This window comes from Pituophis catenifer, unplaced genomic scaffold (genome assembly GCF_029215685.1).
Source record: "Pituophis catenifer annectens isolate HBS135680 unplaced genomic scaffold, rPitCat1.0.hap2 SCAF_2, whole genome shotgun sequence".
Lineage (NCBI taxonomy): Eukaryota > Metazoa > Chordata > Lepidosauria > Squamata > Colubridae > Pituophis > Pituophis catenifer.
Genome location: NW_027256882.1, coordinates 79,183,790 through 79,206,576, shown reverse-complemented (window position 1 = coordinate 79,206,576; position 22,787 = coordinate 79,183,790). Strand labels below are relative to the sequence as shown.

Below are 22,787 nucleotides of genomic sequence, written 5' to 3'. Positions count from 1 at the left end.
GAATAATATTTAAAGGAGATAAGTTTTTGTAGGTTTCTTTTTTTCCCCCCTGCTTAATTTAAAAAGTTGAAATGAGAAAAAAACGATCAGGCATCGCATTTCCTATCTTTCGTGCTATTAACTTTTAAAACTATTTTTTTGTCTTTAGAGAAAGGAAGTATATTATTTGAATATTAGAATTTGTGTATTAATCTATATCAATTAGTAATGAGGCCCCACAAGATCATACCCTTTTAACATTTTTATGTGATTTTTATATTATAAAACTATATAATATATTTTATATGGGGCCCAAGACAATTCCTCTTCATTCAGTCCAGCCCAGGAAAGCCAAAAGATTGGACACCCATAATCTACACTATCACAAGATGAGCATCATATAAGTTTTACTAAAAAAAAAGAATACTTTTATAATCTAATATATTAATATCTGCCTGATCAAATTCAGAAAAGTATAGTTCAGCTGTTATAAAATTACACATATGTAAAGTTAAGACAATGGATATCTGATAAAGGATCCAATATGTTGGTTAATTAAGATTTAACAAGATTGTGTTTTGAAAGACAACATTTTCAAGGGACATACTTTGTGGCAATATAGGAGAAGACACAATACAAACATTCCAGTATGGAGTTCATCTTTACTTATCTCTGAGCTGCTTGTTTTTAAAATTACTTTAACATTTTAAAAATTTATTATATTGGTATTGTTTAATTCCTGTTTAAGTGATTTGATTTGATTTGATATGATTTACTTACTTCCTAACTAATTCCGTTAATTCCTGTTCAAAAAAAATCCTGTTTGGGAATTATGTTTAATAATGAAAAATCTGCCTAGAAAATTTAAAACTAAATATGAATAAATTATGTAACACTGAAATCTAATTTAGCCAATGCAGTGAGCTTGGAAGTTCCTGACTGAAATTTCAGTTGAACAATATTGTAAAGACAAATTCACTGTCTGATCTTATCTAAGTCATTGTTTTTTCCTCCACCAATCTCTTTCCCATTCAGTTTTGGAAATAATATAATACTAATATAAGTGCTAGGGCTTTTAGATAAAAATTTAGATTACATTTCCCAACTACCATTAATTACGTGTAAGAAATTGTATGAATTTGAGGAGAAAGAATGGTACTCAAAATGGATCCAGGTTTAACATAATCTTCAGAGCCTGTATTTTATATTTTAACTTTTTAAATTTGTTTTATAAAAATCTTGTACTTTTTCTATATTGTTTTTAAAAAGCCTAATAATGCATAATGAAATAGTAAAATTCCATAATCTATGTTGTATAAAAGAGTTGTTGTAATTTGAAGTTGTATATATTTTTTTAAATAAGTTATTTCAAAAGAAATATTTCTTTCCAACTGTCGAAGTATAGATGCAGGTATTTTGTCAACTTTTTCAATAGAACTAATAAGGATTGTGTTTCAAATTCTATGATATAATCTGGGACGATGGAAATCAAAAACTTGGCAAATAAAACCATACATAATTCAATCATTGAGATCTGAGAAATAGAGCTTATAAGAAAGATATAACTTTAATTCTCTACAAACATGTTCCAACAGGATTTATGAGAATATTAAAACTGCAAGCTGACCCACACCCATTGAAACATCTGCCAAGGCAGTGAAGTATAATTCATGAATTATTTTTAGCTCTGTGTTTTTCTGTTAGACCTAAATGGATTTATGTTAAAGGGGAAATATATAAGCTATAATATTTTAATGAAATTATTGTAGCAAGTCTGACTCTTGACTGTATTAAAATTATTTATTTAAGTTACTGGTACTACTCAAACTACATAATGGCAATTACAGTAATAGATAGGACTTTTTTTCCCTTTTATGCTGTTCCAGCTAAAACAATTAAAATGTTATTCTAAAATATAAACTTTTTCATTATACATTCCAGTCTTTTCATACCAAAGGACAAAAAGAGCCCTGAAAAAGTGATATTTAAGTAGGCATTTCTAACTAACAGGTTATCTGAAGTTGTTCACTTCAAAGGAGGAAGGATTTAGTTCAGAGGTAAGTCAGTGTTGGTCTTTCTTGTGGTGTTCTTTCCCCTTCACATTTAAACATAAGCTGGACTTTGGCTAAGTGGATACTATTGGTTAAGCCTTGCTCTGTACAAAGCCGTTGTGATCAAATGGGCATTATCTAACTGCATTTTTAGTCTTCTTTGTACATTACTTAATATATATGTGTAACAGAACAGCAGAATGTATACTACTGAAAATACTGACTTCTAAAATAAGTTAGAAGTGTTAAATAATACCTGTTGGCCAAGATCACAGAAACTAAACAGGATTGTGCACAGGCATTTAGGTATCCCAAGAAAATGTGGGTTTTTTTGTTCTTTCTTTTCGCAAATGACTGAAATATTATACCACGAACTCCATCCAGGTTTAAATGTAACTACCACGTGAATTTGCATTCAGATTCTTCTTGTTCTCACAGAACATTTACCGAGGTTCTTTGAATAGAAGCAAACCTTTCATGATACTATGTAGCCAAAGGCTTGTGTGAAACTCGTAAAGAAGGATCAGGTCCTTGATCGCACAACTGCAGCCACCATCTTTTTTATTCCCTTGGGTGTAGCACTGTGACTGAATGACTGATGAGGAAAATATAGAAAGTTATTGGTCCTGCTTTCTTTTCACTTGCTAACCAAACAAGGGGAAAAGGAAAAAAGATACTACTTCACCTTCCAGTGAGAGAACATTGCGCTGAACTTGTCTTGTAATTATTGCCAAAGCAATAATGATTAAATCAAACTAAAATATAAAAAAGGTAAGGGGAAAAATAGACTGAGATGAGATAAGCCTCTGCTTTGATTGGCTAAAATAGTTTCTGTTCACACTTGTCCAGTACTTACAGCAGAGTTCTCTTTATCGCCAAAAGCATTTTCTCATGTTGATACTGGCAGCACAACAACTCTGACTTTAAAATGTATGAAAGAACTACTTTTATCATTTCTAATATGTAGCCTGAAGCCAAAACAGACCCAGCAGTATTAAAACACTCGGTTCAGAAGGAAATTCCTACCACTCAGCCTTTGGGAATATGACTTCAATAACCAAGATTGAAGCAATTCATTCTCGTTATGACAACTGTTGATCTTCCAGCAATTGTTTAAGCTGAATTCTTAGGCTAGTCACCTAATAGTCATCGGGCCAGCCATCCTTCCAGCATAAGTTCACTTGTTCACTTAATGCCCATATCCTAAGTTTTTGATTTTGTTCTGAATTTTTTTAAAAAATAACCTTTATAGCCTACATGCTGTTACAGTACCTTACAAAAACTTGATAGAATATTTTGGACTAAAGAACTGATAATTACTTGCTTGCATCAACTTTCCTACTTAAATATTTAACAGATTCTGCTGGTGGAACACCATGATTTGCATTACATTCCCCCCCCCCCTTTTTTTTTGGCTTAAAACCATTTAAGGATATATTTGTTTTAGATAGATCCATATCCACTGTTCCAATAGAGTTATGTATGTGTATAATGTGCTCCAATGGTATAATTCAATGGTGAAATTACAAGATGTTTCACATGAACCAATATTGTGATCTTTTTCAGTTATGATAGGAACCTTTCTATAATAATGTAAGAATTGCTCATTCAAAGCAGTCTTTTATTAAAATGATAAATATATAATCCACATTAATATAGGCTGTTCAGTCTCAGTGCTTAATGGAGCATGCCCTAAAATATCTTTTTGCTAGTTTGGATGCCAAGAATCAAATTAAATGCTTCTTTAAATCTTTGGCTGAAAATGAAACGTTGCTACCATTGAGTCTCTGGAGACAGGTTTTTGTGTTCTGTCATGGCTCAGAATCCTATAAAAAGTCTAGATCTCTCCAAGTATAAATTCTTCCTATATGGAAGATCTTAGAAAAAAAGTTCTATTGTGCTTTTTGTGTGTGTGATGTTGTTGATGTTTTTAAAGACAAGGGGAGATAATTTTTTTTCATAGAAGTAATAGTTACATAACAAGTAAAATCTGAAACAAATTATTGTGGTTTTTTACCTATTGAGAGGACTCCAGGCAGTTTGAAAAGGATCCATGATGTATTTTCTTTGTGATTGAAATTAACAACTCTTTCTTATACCTTTGAGATTTAGCATGAGATGCAACATTCCACTATATGATTTAGGAGGATCACATTGTATAGAGATATAACTCTTGTTTTTTCAATATCTGATTTGAAGTTTTCACTGAGAAGCTTTTTTAAAAAAACTTTCTCACAATGTACCATATTAACAGAAATGGTCTTTGAACATCATTGTTTCCTCCAAAATGGTAGAAAGAAAATAGTGGTTATTATTTAGCCATGAAACATTTAAAAATAAGCACTGCTAAACCAATTCCAGAGCAAATTGTTTTCATACAGAGTTTAATCTCTGAAGTATTTCAAGAGAAATGTAAACCTCAGTGTAGATAGTACAAGCTGGTAGAGTAGTTTATAGTATCTGTAATGTGCTTTTAATTCATTGTGTTCATCCCAATATTGAGTATTAAGCTAGGAGAGTGATACATTGCATATCTCTTGCGCATGCTCGAAGATGGCGGCTCGCGGGTGAAGCTCCGACGTCTGGGGGCAATGTAGGTGTTCCCATGGATTCCTGGAGGGCCGAATTTCCAACCAACGGCCCTGGCCCAGCAAGTCGAACATGAGGACAGCCTGCTACGAGCTTTTGGACTCTTTTGAGCCGCTTGTGAGGCTGTCTGGAGCCGTGGAGCGCTGCGAGGCTATGGCGGCGCAGACGGGAGGCTTGAAATTGATCGGGGTGGCGCCTCTTGCCTCGGCGTCCCCCCAGCAGCGGCCGGATGGGGTAGGGGTGTGTGAGGGCGATGGCGGCATGCAAGAGCGCCCCTGGATGCCCCGCCCCTCCCCAGAAAAAGCTTGGGACTGCCAGCAGCGGCGGCGACGTTGGGCGCGGCGGCTGCGGTGGCGTGAGTGAAATGGCGGTTGGGGCGACGCCGAGGGAAGTGGCACGACCTGGTGGAACTTTTCAAACTTAGACCTTTTCCAACTGGTCTATTGCCAGCTGTGGAAGGGGAGTCCTGGCGAACTGATTTGGAGCTACCTTGAAGACCTGAAGACCTTGGGACTTGTGGGGGGGGGGGAATTAAAAGATCTTGTGGAGATTGGAGGGGTTGGGAAGGGCATGGGCACTGAGGGAGTCACTTTGTTGCAGCTGTCACCGAAGAAGATCTGCTATTACCAGCTGCTGTGAGAGGATGGCTTGGTCACTGCTTTCCCGGGGCAGCAGCCTGAGACTCCTCTCCACTGTAGTGAGAGGACAGTGGAGTCCGGTTGACCCATGCCGGAATGGTGAACTTTCTCTCCTGGACCTTTTTTAATCAGCACCATTGAATCCTTGGACTCGTTCATCTTCCCCAGACAGACTATAGGATGTATTCACCGGCTGAGCTCTTCGCGTTGCGAGACTCCCCCCTCTTGCAGGCCTGGCCCTCCATGTTATCGAGGGCCTATCTTGATGACGGATTTTGGAATCCCGAGAGATGGCATGCAGCAAAGAGGGGGTTAGGGGTTTTTTATTTAAATTTTTAATGAAAATTTTAAGGGGACCCGGGAGGAAGGGAGGGGGTTGTAAAAGTGGACCTGGGGGGGTCCAGATAGCTACTGAGCAGGGCGATAGGTTGATTGGTTGCTGCAGAGGGGTCGGGAAAGGAAATTTATCCGGGGAACAGGAAGGGCAATGAAATTGAAATAATTAGTGGGAGGGGCAGGTATGACGGGCGCAGGGGGCCATATCATGTGTCGGGGTGCGCACACGCTGTTTACGAGCAATTGCGCACTCCGGCTCCCAATGTGCGACTCGTGGCCTGGGTTGTGCAGAGTTTCAGGCCCAGGGTCCGCGGCTGATGTTGTGTAATGCCAGGTCGGTTGTTAATAAAGCCCCCCTCATTTGTGATCTTATTTTGGAGGGGGGTGCGGACCTGGCAGGTATTACGGAGACCTGGTTGGGCCAAGAGGGGGGGTCCCCCTCGTCGAAATGTGCCCACCAGGTTTCCGTGCATTTCATCAGCCAAGGGCCCAGGGGAGGGGTGGGGGAGTGGTGGTGATTATTAGGGAAAGTCTTTGTCCGAGGGAGACCACTGTTCCTCAGATAGCCGGATGTGAGTCCCTTTTTGTGAAGTGGGGCCGTGGGGTGCAGATGGGTTTGCTGACTACATACCTGGCTCCCTGCCACGAAGCAGTGACCCTGCCCGAGCTACTTGACGTCATTGCCGGGGTGGCGGTGGATACCCCCAGACTTATTGTCATGGGAGATTTCAACCTTCCATCCGCGGGTGAGGTGTCAGAGGTGGCTCGGGAGTTCATGGCTTCCATGACGGCCATGGACCTGACCCAGTTAGTTCAAGGCCCCACTCACATAGGGGGACACACTCTGGACTTGATTTTCATCTCTGGTCAGTGGTTGAATGATCTTGGTAGAGGGGACTTAGATATTAAACCCTTGTCATGGACAGATCATTTGCTCCTTCACTTGGACTTTCCTACCGCTTCCCCCTGCCGCAGGGAGACGGAACCGACCAAATGGTTCCGTCCCAGGCGCCTGATGGATTCCGAAAGATTCCTGACGGAGCTTGGGCCGTTTCCTGAGACTCTGACACACGACTCGACTGAAGAGCTGGTGGCCACCTGGGAGAGTGCGGCCGCCGGAGCTTTGGATCGTGTCGTGCCTCTGCGGCCTCTGACCTGATGCCAATCTCAATTGGCTCCTTGGTTCTCTGAGGAGCTGAGAGAGATGAAGCGTCAGAAAAGACGCCTAGAGAGCATTTGGAGGACTAGTCATTCTGATTCCGACCGGACACAGGTGACGTCTTATATCAAGACCTACCTAGTGGCGATAAAAGCAGCGAAATCTAACCATTTTTCCACTCTTATCGCATCTGCAGAGAACCGCCCAGCCGCCCTGTTTAGGGTGACCCACTCCCTTCTTCGGGGAGGAGTGCGGGAAGATCCCTTGCAGGGTCGAGCTGAGGATTTTTTGCAATTCCTGCACGATAAAGTCGCTCGGATTCGGGAAGGCTTGGACTCCGACTGGGTGAGTCCGGGGGAGGAGATGAGGGTAGGTCTTGAGAATATTACCTGGGAGGAGTTTGATCCTGTGGCTCTCAAGGATGTGGACAGGGTTCTGGGTAGGATTAGTGCCGCCACATGTTTATTGGACCCGTGTCCCTCCTGGTTGGTACTGGCCTCCCGGGAGGTTACACGAAGCTGGCTCCAGGGGATTATAACTGCTTCTCTGAGTGAGGGTGCCTTTCCCGCCGCCTTGAAAGAGGTGGTGGTGAGGCCCCTCCTCAAGAAGCCTTCCCTGGACCCGGCTGAATTAGCTAACTACTGTCCGGTCTCCAACCTTCGTTTTGTGGCGAAGGTTGTTGAGAGTGTGGTGGCACGACAACTGCCCGGGCACCTGGATGAAGCTATCTATCTAGACCCGTACTAGTCGGGCTTCAGGCCTGGGTACAGCACAGAAACGGCATTGGTCGCGTTGGTGGATGATCTCTGGAGAGCTCGGGACAGGGGTTGCTCCTCTGTCCTAGTCCTATTAGATCTCTCAGCGGCTTTTGATACCATCGACCATGGTATCATGCTGCAGCGGTTGAGAGGGTTAGGAATAGGGGGCACCGTTCTGCGGTGGTTCTCCTTCCTTTCCGACCGCTCGCAGTTCGTGTTGGCAGGGGGGCAGAGGTCGACCTCGAGGCGTCTCGCATGGGGAGTGCCACAATGGTCGGTCCTCTCGCCTTTTCTGTTCAACATTTATGTGAAGCCGCTGGGTGAGATCATCCGTGGTTTTGGGGTGAAGTGTCATCTGTACGCTGATGATACTCAGCTGTACATCTCCACCCCAGACCACCCCAACGATGCCCTTGATGTGATGTCTCGCTGCCTGGAGGCCGTGCGGGTCTGGATGGGGAGGAACAGGCTCAGACTCAACCCGTCCAAGACCGAGTGGCTGTGGCTGCCAGCGTCCCGATATAGTCAGCAGGTGCCATCGCTGACTATTGGGGGTGAATCTTTGCCCCCCACAGAGAGGGCTCGCAATCTGGGTGTCCTCCTGGATGCACGGCTGTCTTTAGAAGAGCATATGACGGCCGTGGCCAGGGGGGCCTTTTACCAGGTTCGCCTGATCCGCCAGTTGCAGCCCTTTCTGGACCGGGACGCCTTGCGCACGGTCACTCATGCCCTTGTCACCTCCCGGCTGGACTATTGTAATGCTCTCTACATGGGGCTCCCCTTGAAGAGCACTCGGAGGCTCCAACTGGTCCAGAATGCGGCCGCGCGGGTGGTTATGGGCGCAACTCGTTGTGCCCGCGTGACACCCCTCCTGCGCGAGCTGCACTGGCTCCCAGTGGTCTTCCGGGTGCGATTCAAGGTGTTGGTTACCACCTTCAAAGCGCTCCATGGCATAGGACCCGGGTACCTTTGAGACCGTCTTCTGCCACCAATAGCCTCCCACCGACCCTGAGGGTCTCCTCAGGGTGCCATCAGCCAAGTTATGTTGGCTGGCGACACCCAGGGGGAGGGCCTTCTCTGTGGGAGCCCCAGCCCTGTGGAATGAACTGCCCCCGGAAATACGTAAGATCTCTGACCTCCGGGTGTTTCGCTGCGCACTGAAGACCCTGTTGTTCCGCCAGGCAGGGCTATCAACATAATAATTTTAAATTGGGGTATTTTAAATTTTTGGGGTTTTAAATTGGCCAAATCTATTTAATTATTTTAATTTTTAATTATTGTTGTGTCCTGTGTTTTTAAATTGGCTGTTCACCGCCCTGAGTTCTTCGGGAGAAGGGCGGTATAGAAATATTATTATTATTATTATTATTATTATTATTATTATTATTATTATTATTATTATTATTATTATTATTATTATTATTATTATTATTATTATTATTATTATATAGGGGATGCTTGCTCTTACTACAGTGTGGATAACCATGATGATAGAACACTTTACAGCAGCTACCAACAGTGTAAACCACTAGTATCAGTTTATATTGGAGATGAGACTGAGAGTGCTCAAATTCGTCCTTCATTTTGCAGATAAATTGATTTAAATCTCTTAACATTTTCCAAGGAAAATTTAAGTATTCAGTTGAAAACCTCAAAAATTTGTTCAGAAATTTAAGTTTTTGAACTTAATTGTTTTGAACTTTCAATGTCATATATGCAATAAAAAGGTAAAGGTTTTTTCCCTGTCCAGCCCTATCCAACTCTAATAGGTGGTATTCATCTTTGGACAGCATTGTCCAAAGACCCTTTCCATGGTCAAGTGGCCAGCATGGCTATATGCCAAAGGCACATAGAACACTGTTCCTTTCCCACCAAAGTGGTACCTATTTATCTACTCACATTCGCTTGCTTTCGAACTGCTTGATGGGCAGGAGTGGGGGCAAGTAACGGGAGCTCAGCCCATCTCGTGGCGCTTGGGTCTTGAACCTGAGCTGTCAGTTTTCCAGCTGACAAAGTTCAGTGTCTTTAACAGCTGAGCCATCACACCCCCATATTAAAGTTTTAGTTTTAGTTTACTTTATTGTCATTGCACCTCATACAATGAAATTAAATATATGCAGTAAGACATTTTGAATTGGACAGTTTTGTCTTTAATATTTTTTTCCGCTATAATTAGAAAACACTTATGCTGGGAATATTAGTATAACATTTTTTTTGTGGGGTCCCTTTGCAATGTGTAATATTAAATCACAACTATGTCCATATGTCAGAGTTATTTGCAAGAAAACTACCTCATAGAAACATAATAAATTATTACAGAGAAACAGACTTTTGTACTCACTGGGGAACACCGGTTGCCAAACTGCACTCAATGTAGCAATTAATGTTCTCCATATCAAATCTTCATTAAGTAAGCTATGTTTTGCTTAGAAACTGATTTTTATTCCATCAGTTGGAAATTACTTTTTCTCAGTGGATTTGTATAGCCAGAAGCTTCGCTAACTTCAGGAGGAAAACTTGCAATAAAATTCCTACAGTTTTTCAGGAAGACCATAAATTAGTTTTTACATCTCAGGAATATAATTTTTACTTTTTTTTTCTATTTTACTTTAGTCTATTGAGACAAGGTTCCTAGATAGTGAAAGAGATAAAGGATTTTAACCAATGCCACAATATTTTAGGGTTATACTTTTTTTTTTTTGTAAGATAAATCTTGTTACAGTTAAATTTTACATATATGGTGCTACGATTTTCAATATTACAATTACAATTGAATTTCCTAGTTATGTATTTATATTTTTCTTTGATAATATTTCACCCATTGGCAAAATATGTCCACTAGTGGACAAAATATGTCCACTAACGAAATACTTTTGTTATTTATACAATGAGTAAATTTACTATTAAAACAGACTATGAAATTTGCTATTAAAAAAGACTATGGAATGTAGTCTTATCACTTTGAGAACCTTGGCTTACCTAGAATTATTGAGATATCGTTATTGTTTCCAGTGTCTTCATGTCATTGCAGATCTTGTAGATGCATGATTGCCTACAAGAAATTCTGCCTGTGGTAAACCAAGCCTGTCCAGAGCTCATAAATATCTACGTTACTTTTGGCTCATGCTTCATTTTTCAAGTGGTCCCCTGGCTGCCATAATCTTGATAATTTTTCTTCTTCCTGGAGAAAAACCTCAGAGTGATTTATGCTAGTGTGGCATATCAAATATAGCTCTTCTAGCCATAGCTAGAGCCAGGATCTGGCATGGGTGCTTGATAGAGCAGTGCAAATTATCTGTTTGGTATTAATTGTCCAACACACTAAGGAACTATTTCCTTAGCCCACTTCAGTGTCTTGCTCTCTGTGATTTTACAGGGAAGGTATAAATAATAAAACACTCCTTTTTCAAAGAGAATCTGCCCATGTGACCTAGAGGAAACTGAAATTCTAGCTCGCATATTTCTTAGCTGCCTTTTCTATAGCAACTTATGCTTTACCCTTACAAGTACACTTATTAATAGTAGGTTTACTTGTTCTAAGGATGACCTCATTTGATTCTCGTTATTGAATAAGAACCCTAACATCTCTTGGAAAATTGCAAAATATACATTGGATGGGAAGCTCAGCCTTATCCCTACTCCACAGGCAGCCAATACATACTTCACTCCCTACTGCTTTATCCATTTATCTATACTAGTATAGATAGTATATTTGTGTGGATGGGGAACACTGGGTGATCTGGGAGCAAAGGCCCTTAGGACTGCCTGCAGCATTTTTGTCATATCTGCAACCTATCAGTTGGACTATTTTTGGACAAGGTTTAGGTATTTTCAACAAATAAATGCATCTATAATTTTTCCTTTACTCTTGCTGCTTTTCTCTGCGTATGGGAGAACAGTAATGGCATTTCTCTAATCATCAGAACCAAATACAGCTTCTCATGCCTGTTAAATAAGTTGCACAACCACTGTATAAATAAGCCACCCTCGTCTTTCATTAATTCATGTACTTTAGCCATTTATTATCCTGGCATTCCAAGTCCCGTTCTTCTATATGCTATACAGATTGCCCTGTAGATACTGACTTTTGCGGTGCCTTATGGCTTTGGTTAGTTGATGCTTTTAGATAACACCTTTTAATAAGTTAGAGAAGTTGTGAATTAAGTTTTAGCCAACTTAGTCATAAATATTTTTCATGTTCTTACTCATGAAAGGAGTCGGATTTTGCTCTCCATTGCAAATGCCAGATCGTCCCCCTGCAAGCTCTCGTCTCTTGAGGAGCGCTCCCTGAAGTGGTGTGGGAAACTTTGGTTGGGCTCCTTGAGAGACGAGAGCTTGCAGGGGGCCGATCTGGCATCCGCAATGGAGAGCAAAATCCGGCTGCTCCCCGAACCAGACGCTGTTTACCGCTCCGAATCCCAAGCAGCAGGAAGCGAGGGCTGCCTTGTGCCGCAAATATACCAAGGTGGAATCCTGATGCCGCATTTACAGCAGAGAGAAGAAGCTGGATTTTGCTCTCCATTGCAGACACCAGATCAGCCCCCTGCCAGCTCTCTTCTCTCAAGGAGCCCGACTAAAGTTTCCAGTGCCGCTTCAGGGAGCGCTCCTCGAGAGACAAGAGCTTGCAGGGGGCCGATCTGGCATCCGCAATGGAGAGCAAAATCCGGCTGCTCCCCAGACCAGTCACCATTTACCGCTCTGAGTCCCAAGCAGCAGGAGATGAGGGCTGCCTTGGCCACCGGCTGGCGCAAATACACCAAGGCGAATGCTCATGCTGCGCAAGTTCAAGTAGTGCTTCGCTCCCACACTTCTTCCGGCCCTTGTTGGTGCTTCGCACACCTTAGTCTCTCAGGGAGATGTTTGACTTCCTCTCAGCCCCAAGACACTGGCTGGCCCATGAGATGAGATGAAATGAGAGAGAGAGAGAGAATGAGATAGAGAAAGAGAGAGAATCAGAATGATACACAGAGAGAAAGAGACAAAGAATGAAAGAGAGAAAGACAAAATGAAAGAGAGAATGAGAGACAGAGAGAAAGAGACAGAATCAGAGAGAGAGAGAATGAGAGACAGATGAAGAGACAGAATGAAAGAGAATCAGAGAATGAGAGAGACAAAATGAAAGAGAATCAGAAAGAGAGAGAAAGAGTGGGGGGAGAGAGAAAGAGGTGGGAGAGAGAAAGAGAAAGAGTGGGGGAGAGAGAGAAAGGGAGGAAGAGAGAAAGAGAATGAGAGGGGGGAGAGAGAAAGGGGGGAGAAAGAGTGGGGGAAGAGAGAGAAAGAATGAGAAAGAGGGAAAGAGAAAGAATGAGAAAGAGGGGGAGAGAGAGAAAGAATGAGAGAGAGAGGGGGAGAGAGAGAAAGGGGGAGAGAGGGAGGGAGGGAGAGAGAAAGGAGGGAGAGTGCCTGAAGAACCCCATCCCGTCACTGGGAGTCCAGGTGCTTCAGCAAGTGGCGTGCTGGATTCGTATTAGTGGTCCGCAAAATTTAAAATTATGAACTTGGTGGTCCTGAGGTCCAAAAGGTTGGGGACCCCTTGCCTAAGACCATCGGAAAATACATATTTTCAATGGTTTTAGGAATAATTTTATGGTTGGGGGTCACCTTTAATACAGGGTCGCGGCATTAGGAAGGTTGAGAACCACTGGTCTAGCTACTCCATGCATCTTATGAAGTGAGCTGCAGCTCACAAAGTTCTGAGCCTTTTAATTAAATACGTTAGTTAGCAAGTGCTACCAGACTTCAAATGTCTTACTATTATTGTTGTTGTTAGTTGTGAAGTCATGTCAGGCCTATCGCGACCCCATGGATAATTTTCCTCCAGGCCTTCCTGTCCTCTACCATTCCCCGGAGACCATTTAAGCTCACGCCGACTGCTTCAGTGACTCCATCCAGCCACCTCATTCTCTGCCATCCTTTTCTTCTTTGCCCTTACTATTATAGACTAACACAACTCTCCTTCTATAATATCTGTAAATGGGTATTTTTGGCAGTGCAATTGTATGTTAAGTTTCGGTAATGCTGTTGTCATGGTGAGAATCTCTCCCAAGGAAGATGAGAAGCACTCTTCGTTCCAGGGAGCTGAGTTTCCCTGCGGTCGCTCCCATGCTTTTCTCAGGATTTTCATAATTTTCTTCCCAAGCCTAGAAAGCAGTGAGTAGTAATCATTTCAGTAGCTTTTTCATGACTTCTGGTACATTCCTGCCTCCCTGTCTAGTTTGGAAAGGGCAAGTAGATGCCTCATAACATATGTTAAGTAAATAATATTAATTAGAATAGCTCCTGTTTTCTTGTTTCTGTTGATTTGTATTCAGATAAGTATACTAAGCATCTTAAATCTTAAAACATTAATTGTTAGGCACTATTGGCATGTCCAATAGTTGTAAGACATTATTCTGAACGTTCAGTTCTTTTTTTTTTTTTAAATAAGAGTTGTGAACATTCATAAAACAAAGAGCCAAATACTTAGACTGTGTTTAAAGCGGACATATTACTGTTTTTATAGAAAGAATTCATTTTACAGCTTTGTAACATAATCCCATTTTGGAAACACACTAGAGATACTTTATGCCCTCTCTATTCGAATTACAAATGATAGTTTCTCATATTATCACTCACTCTTGGATTAGTATGTTATTTCTTTGGTCTCTGTTGATCCCATAAAATGAATATCATTGCATTTGTATAATAGCTTTAAAAGATCAAAGAAGGTTCCATATGGGATAAAAGAAAGTTCAGTCAAACTTCTCGAACTCGCGAGAAGGTTTTCTTTTACAGTGTGTTTCCCTGGACACAACAGCGAGGAAAGTGATGGAGCTTGAAAGGTAAGACCTGCATCCCGCTTCTCACCCACCCCACCTGCCACCCCCAAATTGCATCCCTAAAGGGGGCGGGTGGCTAAGCAAGGTCCAGGAGCCCTGCCATGCCTGGCGAGGAGGGGGGAGAAGAGACGGCAAGGGGAGCCAGGTCTCGCTCCACGTGTCTTGCTTCTCCCCGCCACCCCTCTCAATAAAGAGACGGCGGGGAAGGGAAGCAGCCAGGCTGCTGTTACCATTGGGGTGGGGTGGGGTGGGATGCGTTGGGCCGCTTGGCCGCTGTAAGGAACAGGGAGAGGATGGCATGTCCCTCCCCTTCCCTCACTCCGGCCTCACCTCCACTCATTTTGATTGTGCAGCAAGCAACCAGAGGAAATGGCGGGACCAGCTGCACATGCGTGTAAGTAGTTGGTAAGGGAGCTTATTTTGCGGGGGTGGCTTATATTATCGCATGTGCTGAAAAGCCCAATTGGGCTTATTATCCAGACATGTCTTATTTTTGGGGAAACACAGTAGGCTCGTGAATTTATGTGCTTTCTAAATAAAATATTGGTCAATTGGTGATTACTGTCAGTTGTTCTTCCGTTTAGTTTGACCATAAGTAGTATTAAGCAGGTTTTTCCCCCTCCTGGGTGATGTTGGTGATGTGCGTGGTATTTACCCATGCTTGTGTTTACTGAAGAGCCAAGTTCTAAATTTTAACTGGAAGCCTGAGTGTGGAAGATTCTGGCTGAAGTGGGAGCACTTGTATAGAGGACTTATGAAGTCATCTCCAGAGCAGCTGCTGATTGCAAGAGTTATATTCAGGGAGCTGTTGATTTTCCATCATGGGTAGAATCACTGCTTCCTGATAAGTAAGCAGAGACTGATCAGAAGGCAGACAGTTTCTAGAGAGCAAGTGAATTTATCAAGCAAACAGGAATTTGCGACTGCAGGTAGGGGAGAGTCACTAACAAATATTCCTGAGCGTCTGAGAAAGAAAAAATAAGAAAAGACTTTCTATGAAAATGAATGGACAGGAACCAGTGTTTGTGATTTTCAGTGCTTATAGCGTGGTTTCTGTTTCTGCCTAAAAAGATCTTGCATGCATTTGCAAAAATTCAAAGTTGGGGTAACTCTTGTGACACTTTTCAGCTTACAACAGATGACAAAGACTTATCAAAGTCTTAACCGAGAAATGAAACATTGAAGTAGAAATGGTCATGGAAAAATAGTCCATAGTCCATAATATAAACAAAGAAACAAGTGAAATGGACACAAATGGAGGCCTGAAGTTAGATATTGTATACCACTAGACCTCAGAAACAAGCCTTTAGTGTGGGAAAAAGGCATAATGGAACTGGAAGTGGTAGATCCCTGAAAGCTAGGGAGTTGCAGCTGTTTGCTGTAAAAAAGGAGGAAAGTAGCTGGTAACTTATTACTATGAGGACTCTAAAAAAATGTGTATTCATGTGTCAGCTCATGCTGTCCATGAGAGACACCAAATCTCATCAAGTCTACTAACAACTATCCCTCATGTGAGAACAGTTCATCCTGCAAAGAATTGCTACAAGTTCTTATAAAGAAAACATTCTGCTTCCATTAAATGTGAACACTTTCCACATCCATAAGGCTCCAATTTGTAAGCAAATATCGCCTATGACCTGCAAATAAGGTTTTAGAGATAAGAACAATTAATGGAAAATATATCTTTAAGGAATTGTTAAAAATTATGCAAAGAAGACCCTATAAGCATTAGAAATAGACATAAAAAACAGATTTTGTGACAGGATTTCTTCCATGGAAAAGAAAGAGTAATACCAGTAATACCAAAGAGTTTGGGTTGGGTTGGGTTTGTAAAATCAAATCATGTTCAAAAAATATGTTTTCTACTTATTGTGGTTGACATGTAGGAAAAATACTGGGAATGGGAATGGAAAAAGAGAACTAACTGGATGCCATTTGTATAATAGTTATGAAATATAGGCACCAGAATACAGAGAAAGAAGGGAAAAGAAGGAGAGAAAGTCTTCAAGATGATGATAAAAGCAGACGGGAAGATAACTTGCCATTAATCAATTCCTGTTGAAAGCCAAGTTGAGGAAAAGACAAGTGTAAATGCCTGATCTGGGTCTTGCTGTTTATTCAGTGTCTAGAGAATAAAGACAAGTTTTCCTGTTCCCACTTTCTCAATTCTTCAGACTTTATTTTGATAAAAGAACGCATTCTTCCTTCCCTATCAGAATTTATTGTTAAAAGATGGTTTACTGCTTCATTGGTTTCTGAATCCAAATGTTTAACTACTTTCCAGCAGCTCTTTGGTGTGGATATATACTTAGTATTATGGAAATAAGATTATGGCATGCCCATGTCATAGCCACTTCCAGCTAAGCAATTAAAGTTAGATCTTGATACTGAGTTTTGGAAATGTCAGTAAGAAAATAAGATGAAGGAATTTGTTTTTTAGAGCTTCTAGTTTTACACTCATAACTATTTACCTTTTTGATGTTGTACTTGGTTACATTCAATTTTCAACAATATAAGAACTACAGCAGTTATTTCCCTGTTCAACACAAGATAAATAGATTTTAGGTTAATTGTTCATCGTTATCTTTTTAGTATTAAGAACTTCGGACATGATTGTTCCATTGTTTTGGTTTTTTTTTTTTTTAAATTTTGTTCATAAATTGAAATCAGTGTAAATTTTTAATTTCACTTTTAATATTTTTATAAATAACTCAAGGTGGCAAACATATCTAATACTCCTCCCTCCTCCTATTTTCCCTGAAACAACAATCCTGTGAGGTGAGTTGGGTTGCGAGAGAGTGACTGGCCCAAAGTCACCTAATCAGCTTTCATTCCTAAAACAGGACTAGAACTCAGTTTCCTGGTTTCTAGTCTGGTACATTAACTACTAGATCAAACGTGACATATTATATCAGCCATTATATACATTATATCAGACATCTAGTAGGAGTATTCAGTTAGTTATCCCTGCTTTCTAAGATAACTGCTACAAAATACTTATGGTAAAAATGCTTCATAAGCAATGTCATTTTGTAATGTATTTTTTTCTGAAAGCTGTTACAAAATTGCTTTCCTTTTGATCCTTTAGATCCTTGTTTGCTTGTGTACTTCCCTTTTAATAATTCTTTTCAGGTGCTTTTGCAACCAATAGGAGGTGAAAAGTAGCATTGTTCCACATTTAAAAAGTCCATTCACTTAAAATTCTTTTATAGCACTGGATAAATAGAAACTGAGGTGGGAAGGGGATTTTTTTTCCCTTTTTCCTTTGTGTAAAAAAAGTACTTAACATCTCACAAACTTGGGGAGGCGGGGAATCTTTGAGAGAGAGGATGTGTGTTTCTAAAGTGGAAAGATAACCCTCCTCTCCACTTCAATATGTTAAAGACAGACACAGATCTGAGATATAAATACAGTGGATGCAAATCTAATTCCCTTGGGCTTGGCTTAATGTCCTATAGGATGGAAGGTTGGGGCCGCCTCTTACAGCATTCTCTGGGTCACCTCTTTGTTCCATCTTTCTTTGGAATAGAGAGCATAGTAATTCATTCTTCTGTCATCTATCTTTCAAGGGGCATCTCACATATCAGCTGTGTAGTGTAAAGCACAGCATCTAGAACAGGGGTGTCAAACTCGATTTCATTGAGGGCCGCATCAGGGTTGTGTTTGACTTCAGGGCCGGGTTGGGTGTGGCCAGGGTGGGAGTGGCTAGCTCGACATCACCCGTGTCGGGGGTGCCTGTGGTGGTCCAAGTGTTCTGCCACCGAAAATGGGTTCCAAGCTCTGTTTCGGCTACGATGGCCTCCTGCAACCCTCTGCTAGCAAAAATGGAGCTTGAGAGTGCTGCCCGCAGCCCTCCCAAGCTCTGTTTTCATTGGAAGAGGCACTGCGGGTTGGCCCTTCACTGTTTTTAGGGCGGCCCTGTGGGCCAGATCTAAGCACCCTGCGGGCCAGATCCGCTCCCCGGGCCTTGAGTTTGACACCCCTGCTCTAGAGGATTCTATCCTTTCTCTCTGAAAGCTAGGCCGATTTCAAAAGAAATAAACAGAAGCACAGTTTATTTTTTCAAAAAAGGTAAAAAAGTACTTTCTTTTAACTTTAAATATCCAAATGCCAAACAGTGTTGAAGTAAATATAATACAGAGCCGCCTTGTCTTATCATATAGCTGGCAAATTCAGATTTTAAAGAACTTAAAAGGAAACCAAAAGTTCCAGAGATCAGTGTATGATTGATATGTGTTTGATTTTCCCATGACTACATTTGAATTGATATTATAAAGTGTAATATAACTGCACATAAAAGGCTGTGGTATAATTTCATCATTTCCAAATATAATAGATTTAACTGATTTTAGATTATTATGATTTGGCTCGAGTGTGATCTTCCATTTTTGGGGGGAGAGAGAGTTCCAGAGAATTGAGAGGAACTTCGTTGTTTAGAAAGGGAACAGAATTCTAGTTTGTGCCAGTGCTCATTCTGAAGCTGTATTACTGTGTGCCTTATCCGAGACCAGGAGTCTCCAACCTTGGCAACTTTAAGACTTGTGGACTTCAACTCCCAGAATTCATCAGCCAGCAAAGCTGGCATAGGTAGCAAAGCTGGCTGAGGAACTCGGGGAGTTGAAGTCCACAAATCTTAAAGTTGCCAAGGTTGGAGACTCCTGTCTTAGACAGATCCTTAGTTCTATGAAGCATCTTTCCAAAGATGTAGAAGAAAGAAAAAAAAAACTGTAAAATTCAATTTTTTCTCACCTCAAACCTAAAAAAATCATCCTGTATGAAATTTCATTTTTTAAAATTATTATTTTAAAACAAAATTTGTACTAATGATTTATATGATTGCTGATTTTGTGATATAAAAATCCAACCCAATGTTCTAAAAAGAAAAAGAAAATGCTTATTTAAGCCCAGTCTTTGAAACATAAATATTTTGGCATAAATACATGTGATGAAGAACCTTGGTAGCGCAGCAAAGATCTTTGTAGCACAGCAGACTAAAGCACTGTTAAGTAACACCAGCTGCCTGCAATTACTGCAAGTTCAAATCTCACCAGGCACAAGGTTGATTCAGCCTTCCATCCTTTCGAGGTAGGTAAAATGAGGACGCAGTTTGTGGGGGCAATAAGCTGACTTTGTATAAAAAAGAACACCGTGGGGGGGGGGAAGCCCTACTAAGCAGGTATATACAAAAGTATGAAGGCTATTGGTTAACGCATTGTAAGCCACCCTGAGTTTCCGGAGAAGGGGCAGCATATAAATCGAACCAATAAATAAATAAATAAATGAAATATAAAACTGTTAATGTAATGTAAGGTACTGGGCAAATGATTCCTTTTGATTTATTTCTTTTAAAAAAAAAACATTTGAGTTTCGGGTGAATATTGTTTTTTTTTATTGCAATATAGCCCAAAATGATTACATTAATGTAAGGTAGGTTTTTATTTTACACAATGTACAGTTTTGGCAATAATTTCTGAAAAACCAGAACATATGTTTAAAATTTATGTTGTTAACAATTATACCATATGAGTAACAAGAAGCAAAGTTAAATTAATGAGTGTAAATTTTCTTTTTTTTCTTACAGATTTGGGATATAAGTGATGATGAAACACTCTGAAAATCTAGTGTGTGAAGTAAAAGACGACCAACAAGCCAACTTACTTTAGAGTTCTGTGGATGTATTTTTATCAGTCATTTAATGATTGCTTCCTTGAATTTATTGCAAACATAAACATGTTCAGTCTACATCTTTGATCAAGATGGCACACTGTGACAGTTTCAAAGCAAGCGTACTGTGGTTGCTCCTCTTTTTATTGTGTTCTTGATGCACATATAGTTAGTTATAAGACAGCTCAAATTAAAATTACTTATTGTTTCTAAATACAGTTTATATTTAAATTTTTTCTTTAGTACATATCTTTGTATCTCTCATCCACCTACCCCCAATTGGAATGTTTCTTTTAAATTTGAAATTTGAAATTTTCATTTTAAATTTGAAAAGCATTTTACAGTGTTTTAGGGACTTGTCATTATTGTGTAAAACTGAAAACTGAACCAAAAAAGTAACCTACACAGAGAGAATAAATAAAACAAAGAAGGCCAGATGTTTTGGGATACAAAAAGACACGGGGTCTTGATTACTACCTGTACAAGGGACAGGTAGAAATTCTATCTTCTCCCCTCAATTCAGTTATCTTCACCCACTTTTCTCTCAAAAATCAGGGACTCTGAATGAAATAAGCTGCAACGTAGACAAGCAAGTACATTCCATTAACTTCATTGCATGAACAGCAATTTAGACTGAAGCTGTCAAACTTCAATCTTTCATAGAGCCACCTTTTCCCTTTTTGCAAATGATTAGTAGTTTATATCCCTGTAAAATAAGGAAAAGGAATTCTAACTCACATTAAAAGTGTGTACTGAACAACAATTCAGTTGTTGTTCTGAATAATTAATGTAACAAATATTTGCTTTACTACAGTGACAAATCTGTTTTTGCTTGAAGACACAGAATGTTAGCTAGTAGAAAGTGTGGGCATTGTTAGCTTCACTGGGTTTAGAAGAAAGCCTTCCTTTTCACCCATTTCTTTATAAGCAGCAATGCAATGCAAACTGTCATGGGTTTTGTTTTTTTTTTTCATTTTAGGAAATACTACACTGGTCTCTATCCAGAGCAGTAGCTTCATATACTACTAGCATCTGTTGACTTAGCTTTCCTCCAAAAGGAACTCCCAGTGATATAAAATACCTAGACAAGGAGACCAAATATTTCATATTCTTCAACCTTGTATCGCTTTCCCTTTTATAAATTATAATCACAAAATTGCGGGAAGGTTCAGAATACGCAATTCATGATATATTTTTTAGTTTTAATGATGCGAATAGGTCATTTAAATCTATGTTACTCAGTTTATAATGTCCACTGTTTACATTTATATTTTACTTTACTGATGCAGCATTTAGTAAGGAGCCTAGCTTCTGCACAATATTTCCAGTATTGTTGTTCACTGGCTAAATTTCTTGATCATTTAAATCTAGATTTGAAAAAGGCATGATTTTAAAGAAAGCTCAGTTTGTATAGTTAACCATTCTAGTAACATAAACATTAATTGCTATTTTTCAATTGTAAGTATGAAATGCTTGTAATATAAATTAAATAATTATCTAGTGATTTTCAGGCTCATTTTATTAAAAAAAAAACATACTGGGGAAAATCAGGACTTTACCGCTTGCTATGAGTCACCCCATACAGACGTCATTTGGAGATAGTGAGCAGGAAGCTGTGTTTTGAAATTTTACAGGCTTGGTTTGTTGAGAATCAAAAACAGCTTAGTGTCTCCCAGGAATACTATCCAATGAAATGTCTGTCTTGATTCTTGGATTAACAACTTTCAATTTGTCAACTCTTTTTTTTTTCCCACAAAGAAGAACCTATATCTGACATTTTAAGCACAAGGTAATATGATGTTTCCTTGCTTAGCAATTTGAGTAACTTAAGAATTGTATAAGGCTGAACTTGCTTCCTGTCCAGATGCTTCCCAGATGTCTGTGTTGTGCAGAAGTGCCCCAGTATGACTTAGAAGATCTTCTGTTCTTCCATTTTATTGTTTTTTCCCCCTCTCTTGTGACAAAACAGAATGGCTTACTTGCTTCCAAACTTTTCCTTTTGTAAAATGTTGTAAGCACTTTAATTGAAGGGGACATAATGAAAGCTTTTAGTCAAATGAGTGCAATGTACATTAAAAGAACTTCCAAGCACTTTTACTCACAGCTCTGTATCCATGGAGAGGAGGCATCTGGTACTACCCACACAGCCGCTTCTAGAACGGAAGAACTTCAATTTGAGTTTTGGATAATGGGTACAGGCTTTTAAATGATTGGGGTTTTTTTGTTTGTTTGTTTTGTTTTAATTTTGGGCTGGCATGGCTTCATACCTGTACCAAATTTCAGCAGACATTTTCAGGAAACATTTAACTCTAGCTTGTTTTAATGCCTTCGCCTCAACTGTCTTGGAAGAGATTTACTTTATAAACATAATATTGTCTCTGTGATAGGCTAGAACAGAAACCACTGCCCTGTTCCTCTTGTCAGTTTTATAGGAACAGTTTTTACTAGTTGATTACTCCTGTTTTAATTACATTCTCAGGACAGTCTAATAATTTATATTTACGCTAAGTGTTAGATGATCAAGAGAAGTGTCTCTTTAAAAATAGCAAGCTTTTGTTTCATTATGTGTAAATCCTTTATTTATTTATTTATTTATTTATTATACATTTTTTAATGTTATCTTGTCCTATATTTGCTGGTCTGTAACCATTATAAAGATGATGAACCAGTATAGGTCTCGGTCCACCAATTCAGGTGGTTAAAGCCAGTTCATTTTCTTTACAAAGTAACTTCCTTGCTCTGGTAAGTTGTGATTTGGTGCTCAGGTTGGAGCAACTGTATTTCACAAGTGATAT

General features: G+C 40.0%; 1 protein-coding gene across 1 annotated transcript in view; it reads left to right on the top strand.

The window, feature by feature from the left end:
* ATG7 (autophagy related 7) overlaps positions 1–21,370 on the top strand; it is a 104,685-nt gene extending 83,315 nt beyond the window's left edge. The window contains exon 18 of the mRNA XM_070933669.1: positions 19,910–21,370. Within this exon, the coding sequence (XP_070789770.1) occupies positions 19,910–19,942 (33 nt within the window). The 3' untranslated portion in view covers positions 19,943–21,370. The remainder of the gene's footprint in view (positions 1–19,909) is intronic.
* The last annotated feature ends 1,417 nt before the right edge of the window (positions 21,371–22,787 follow it).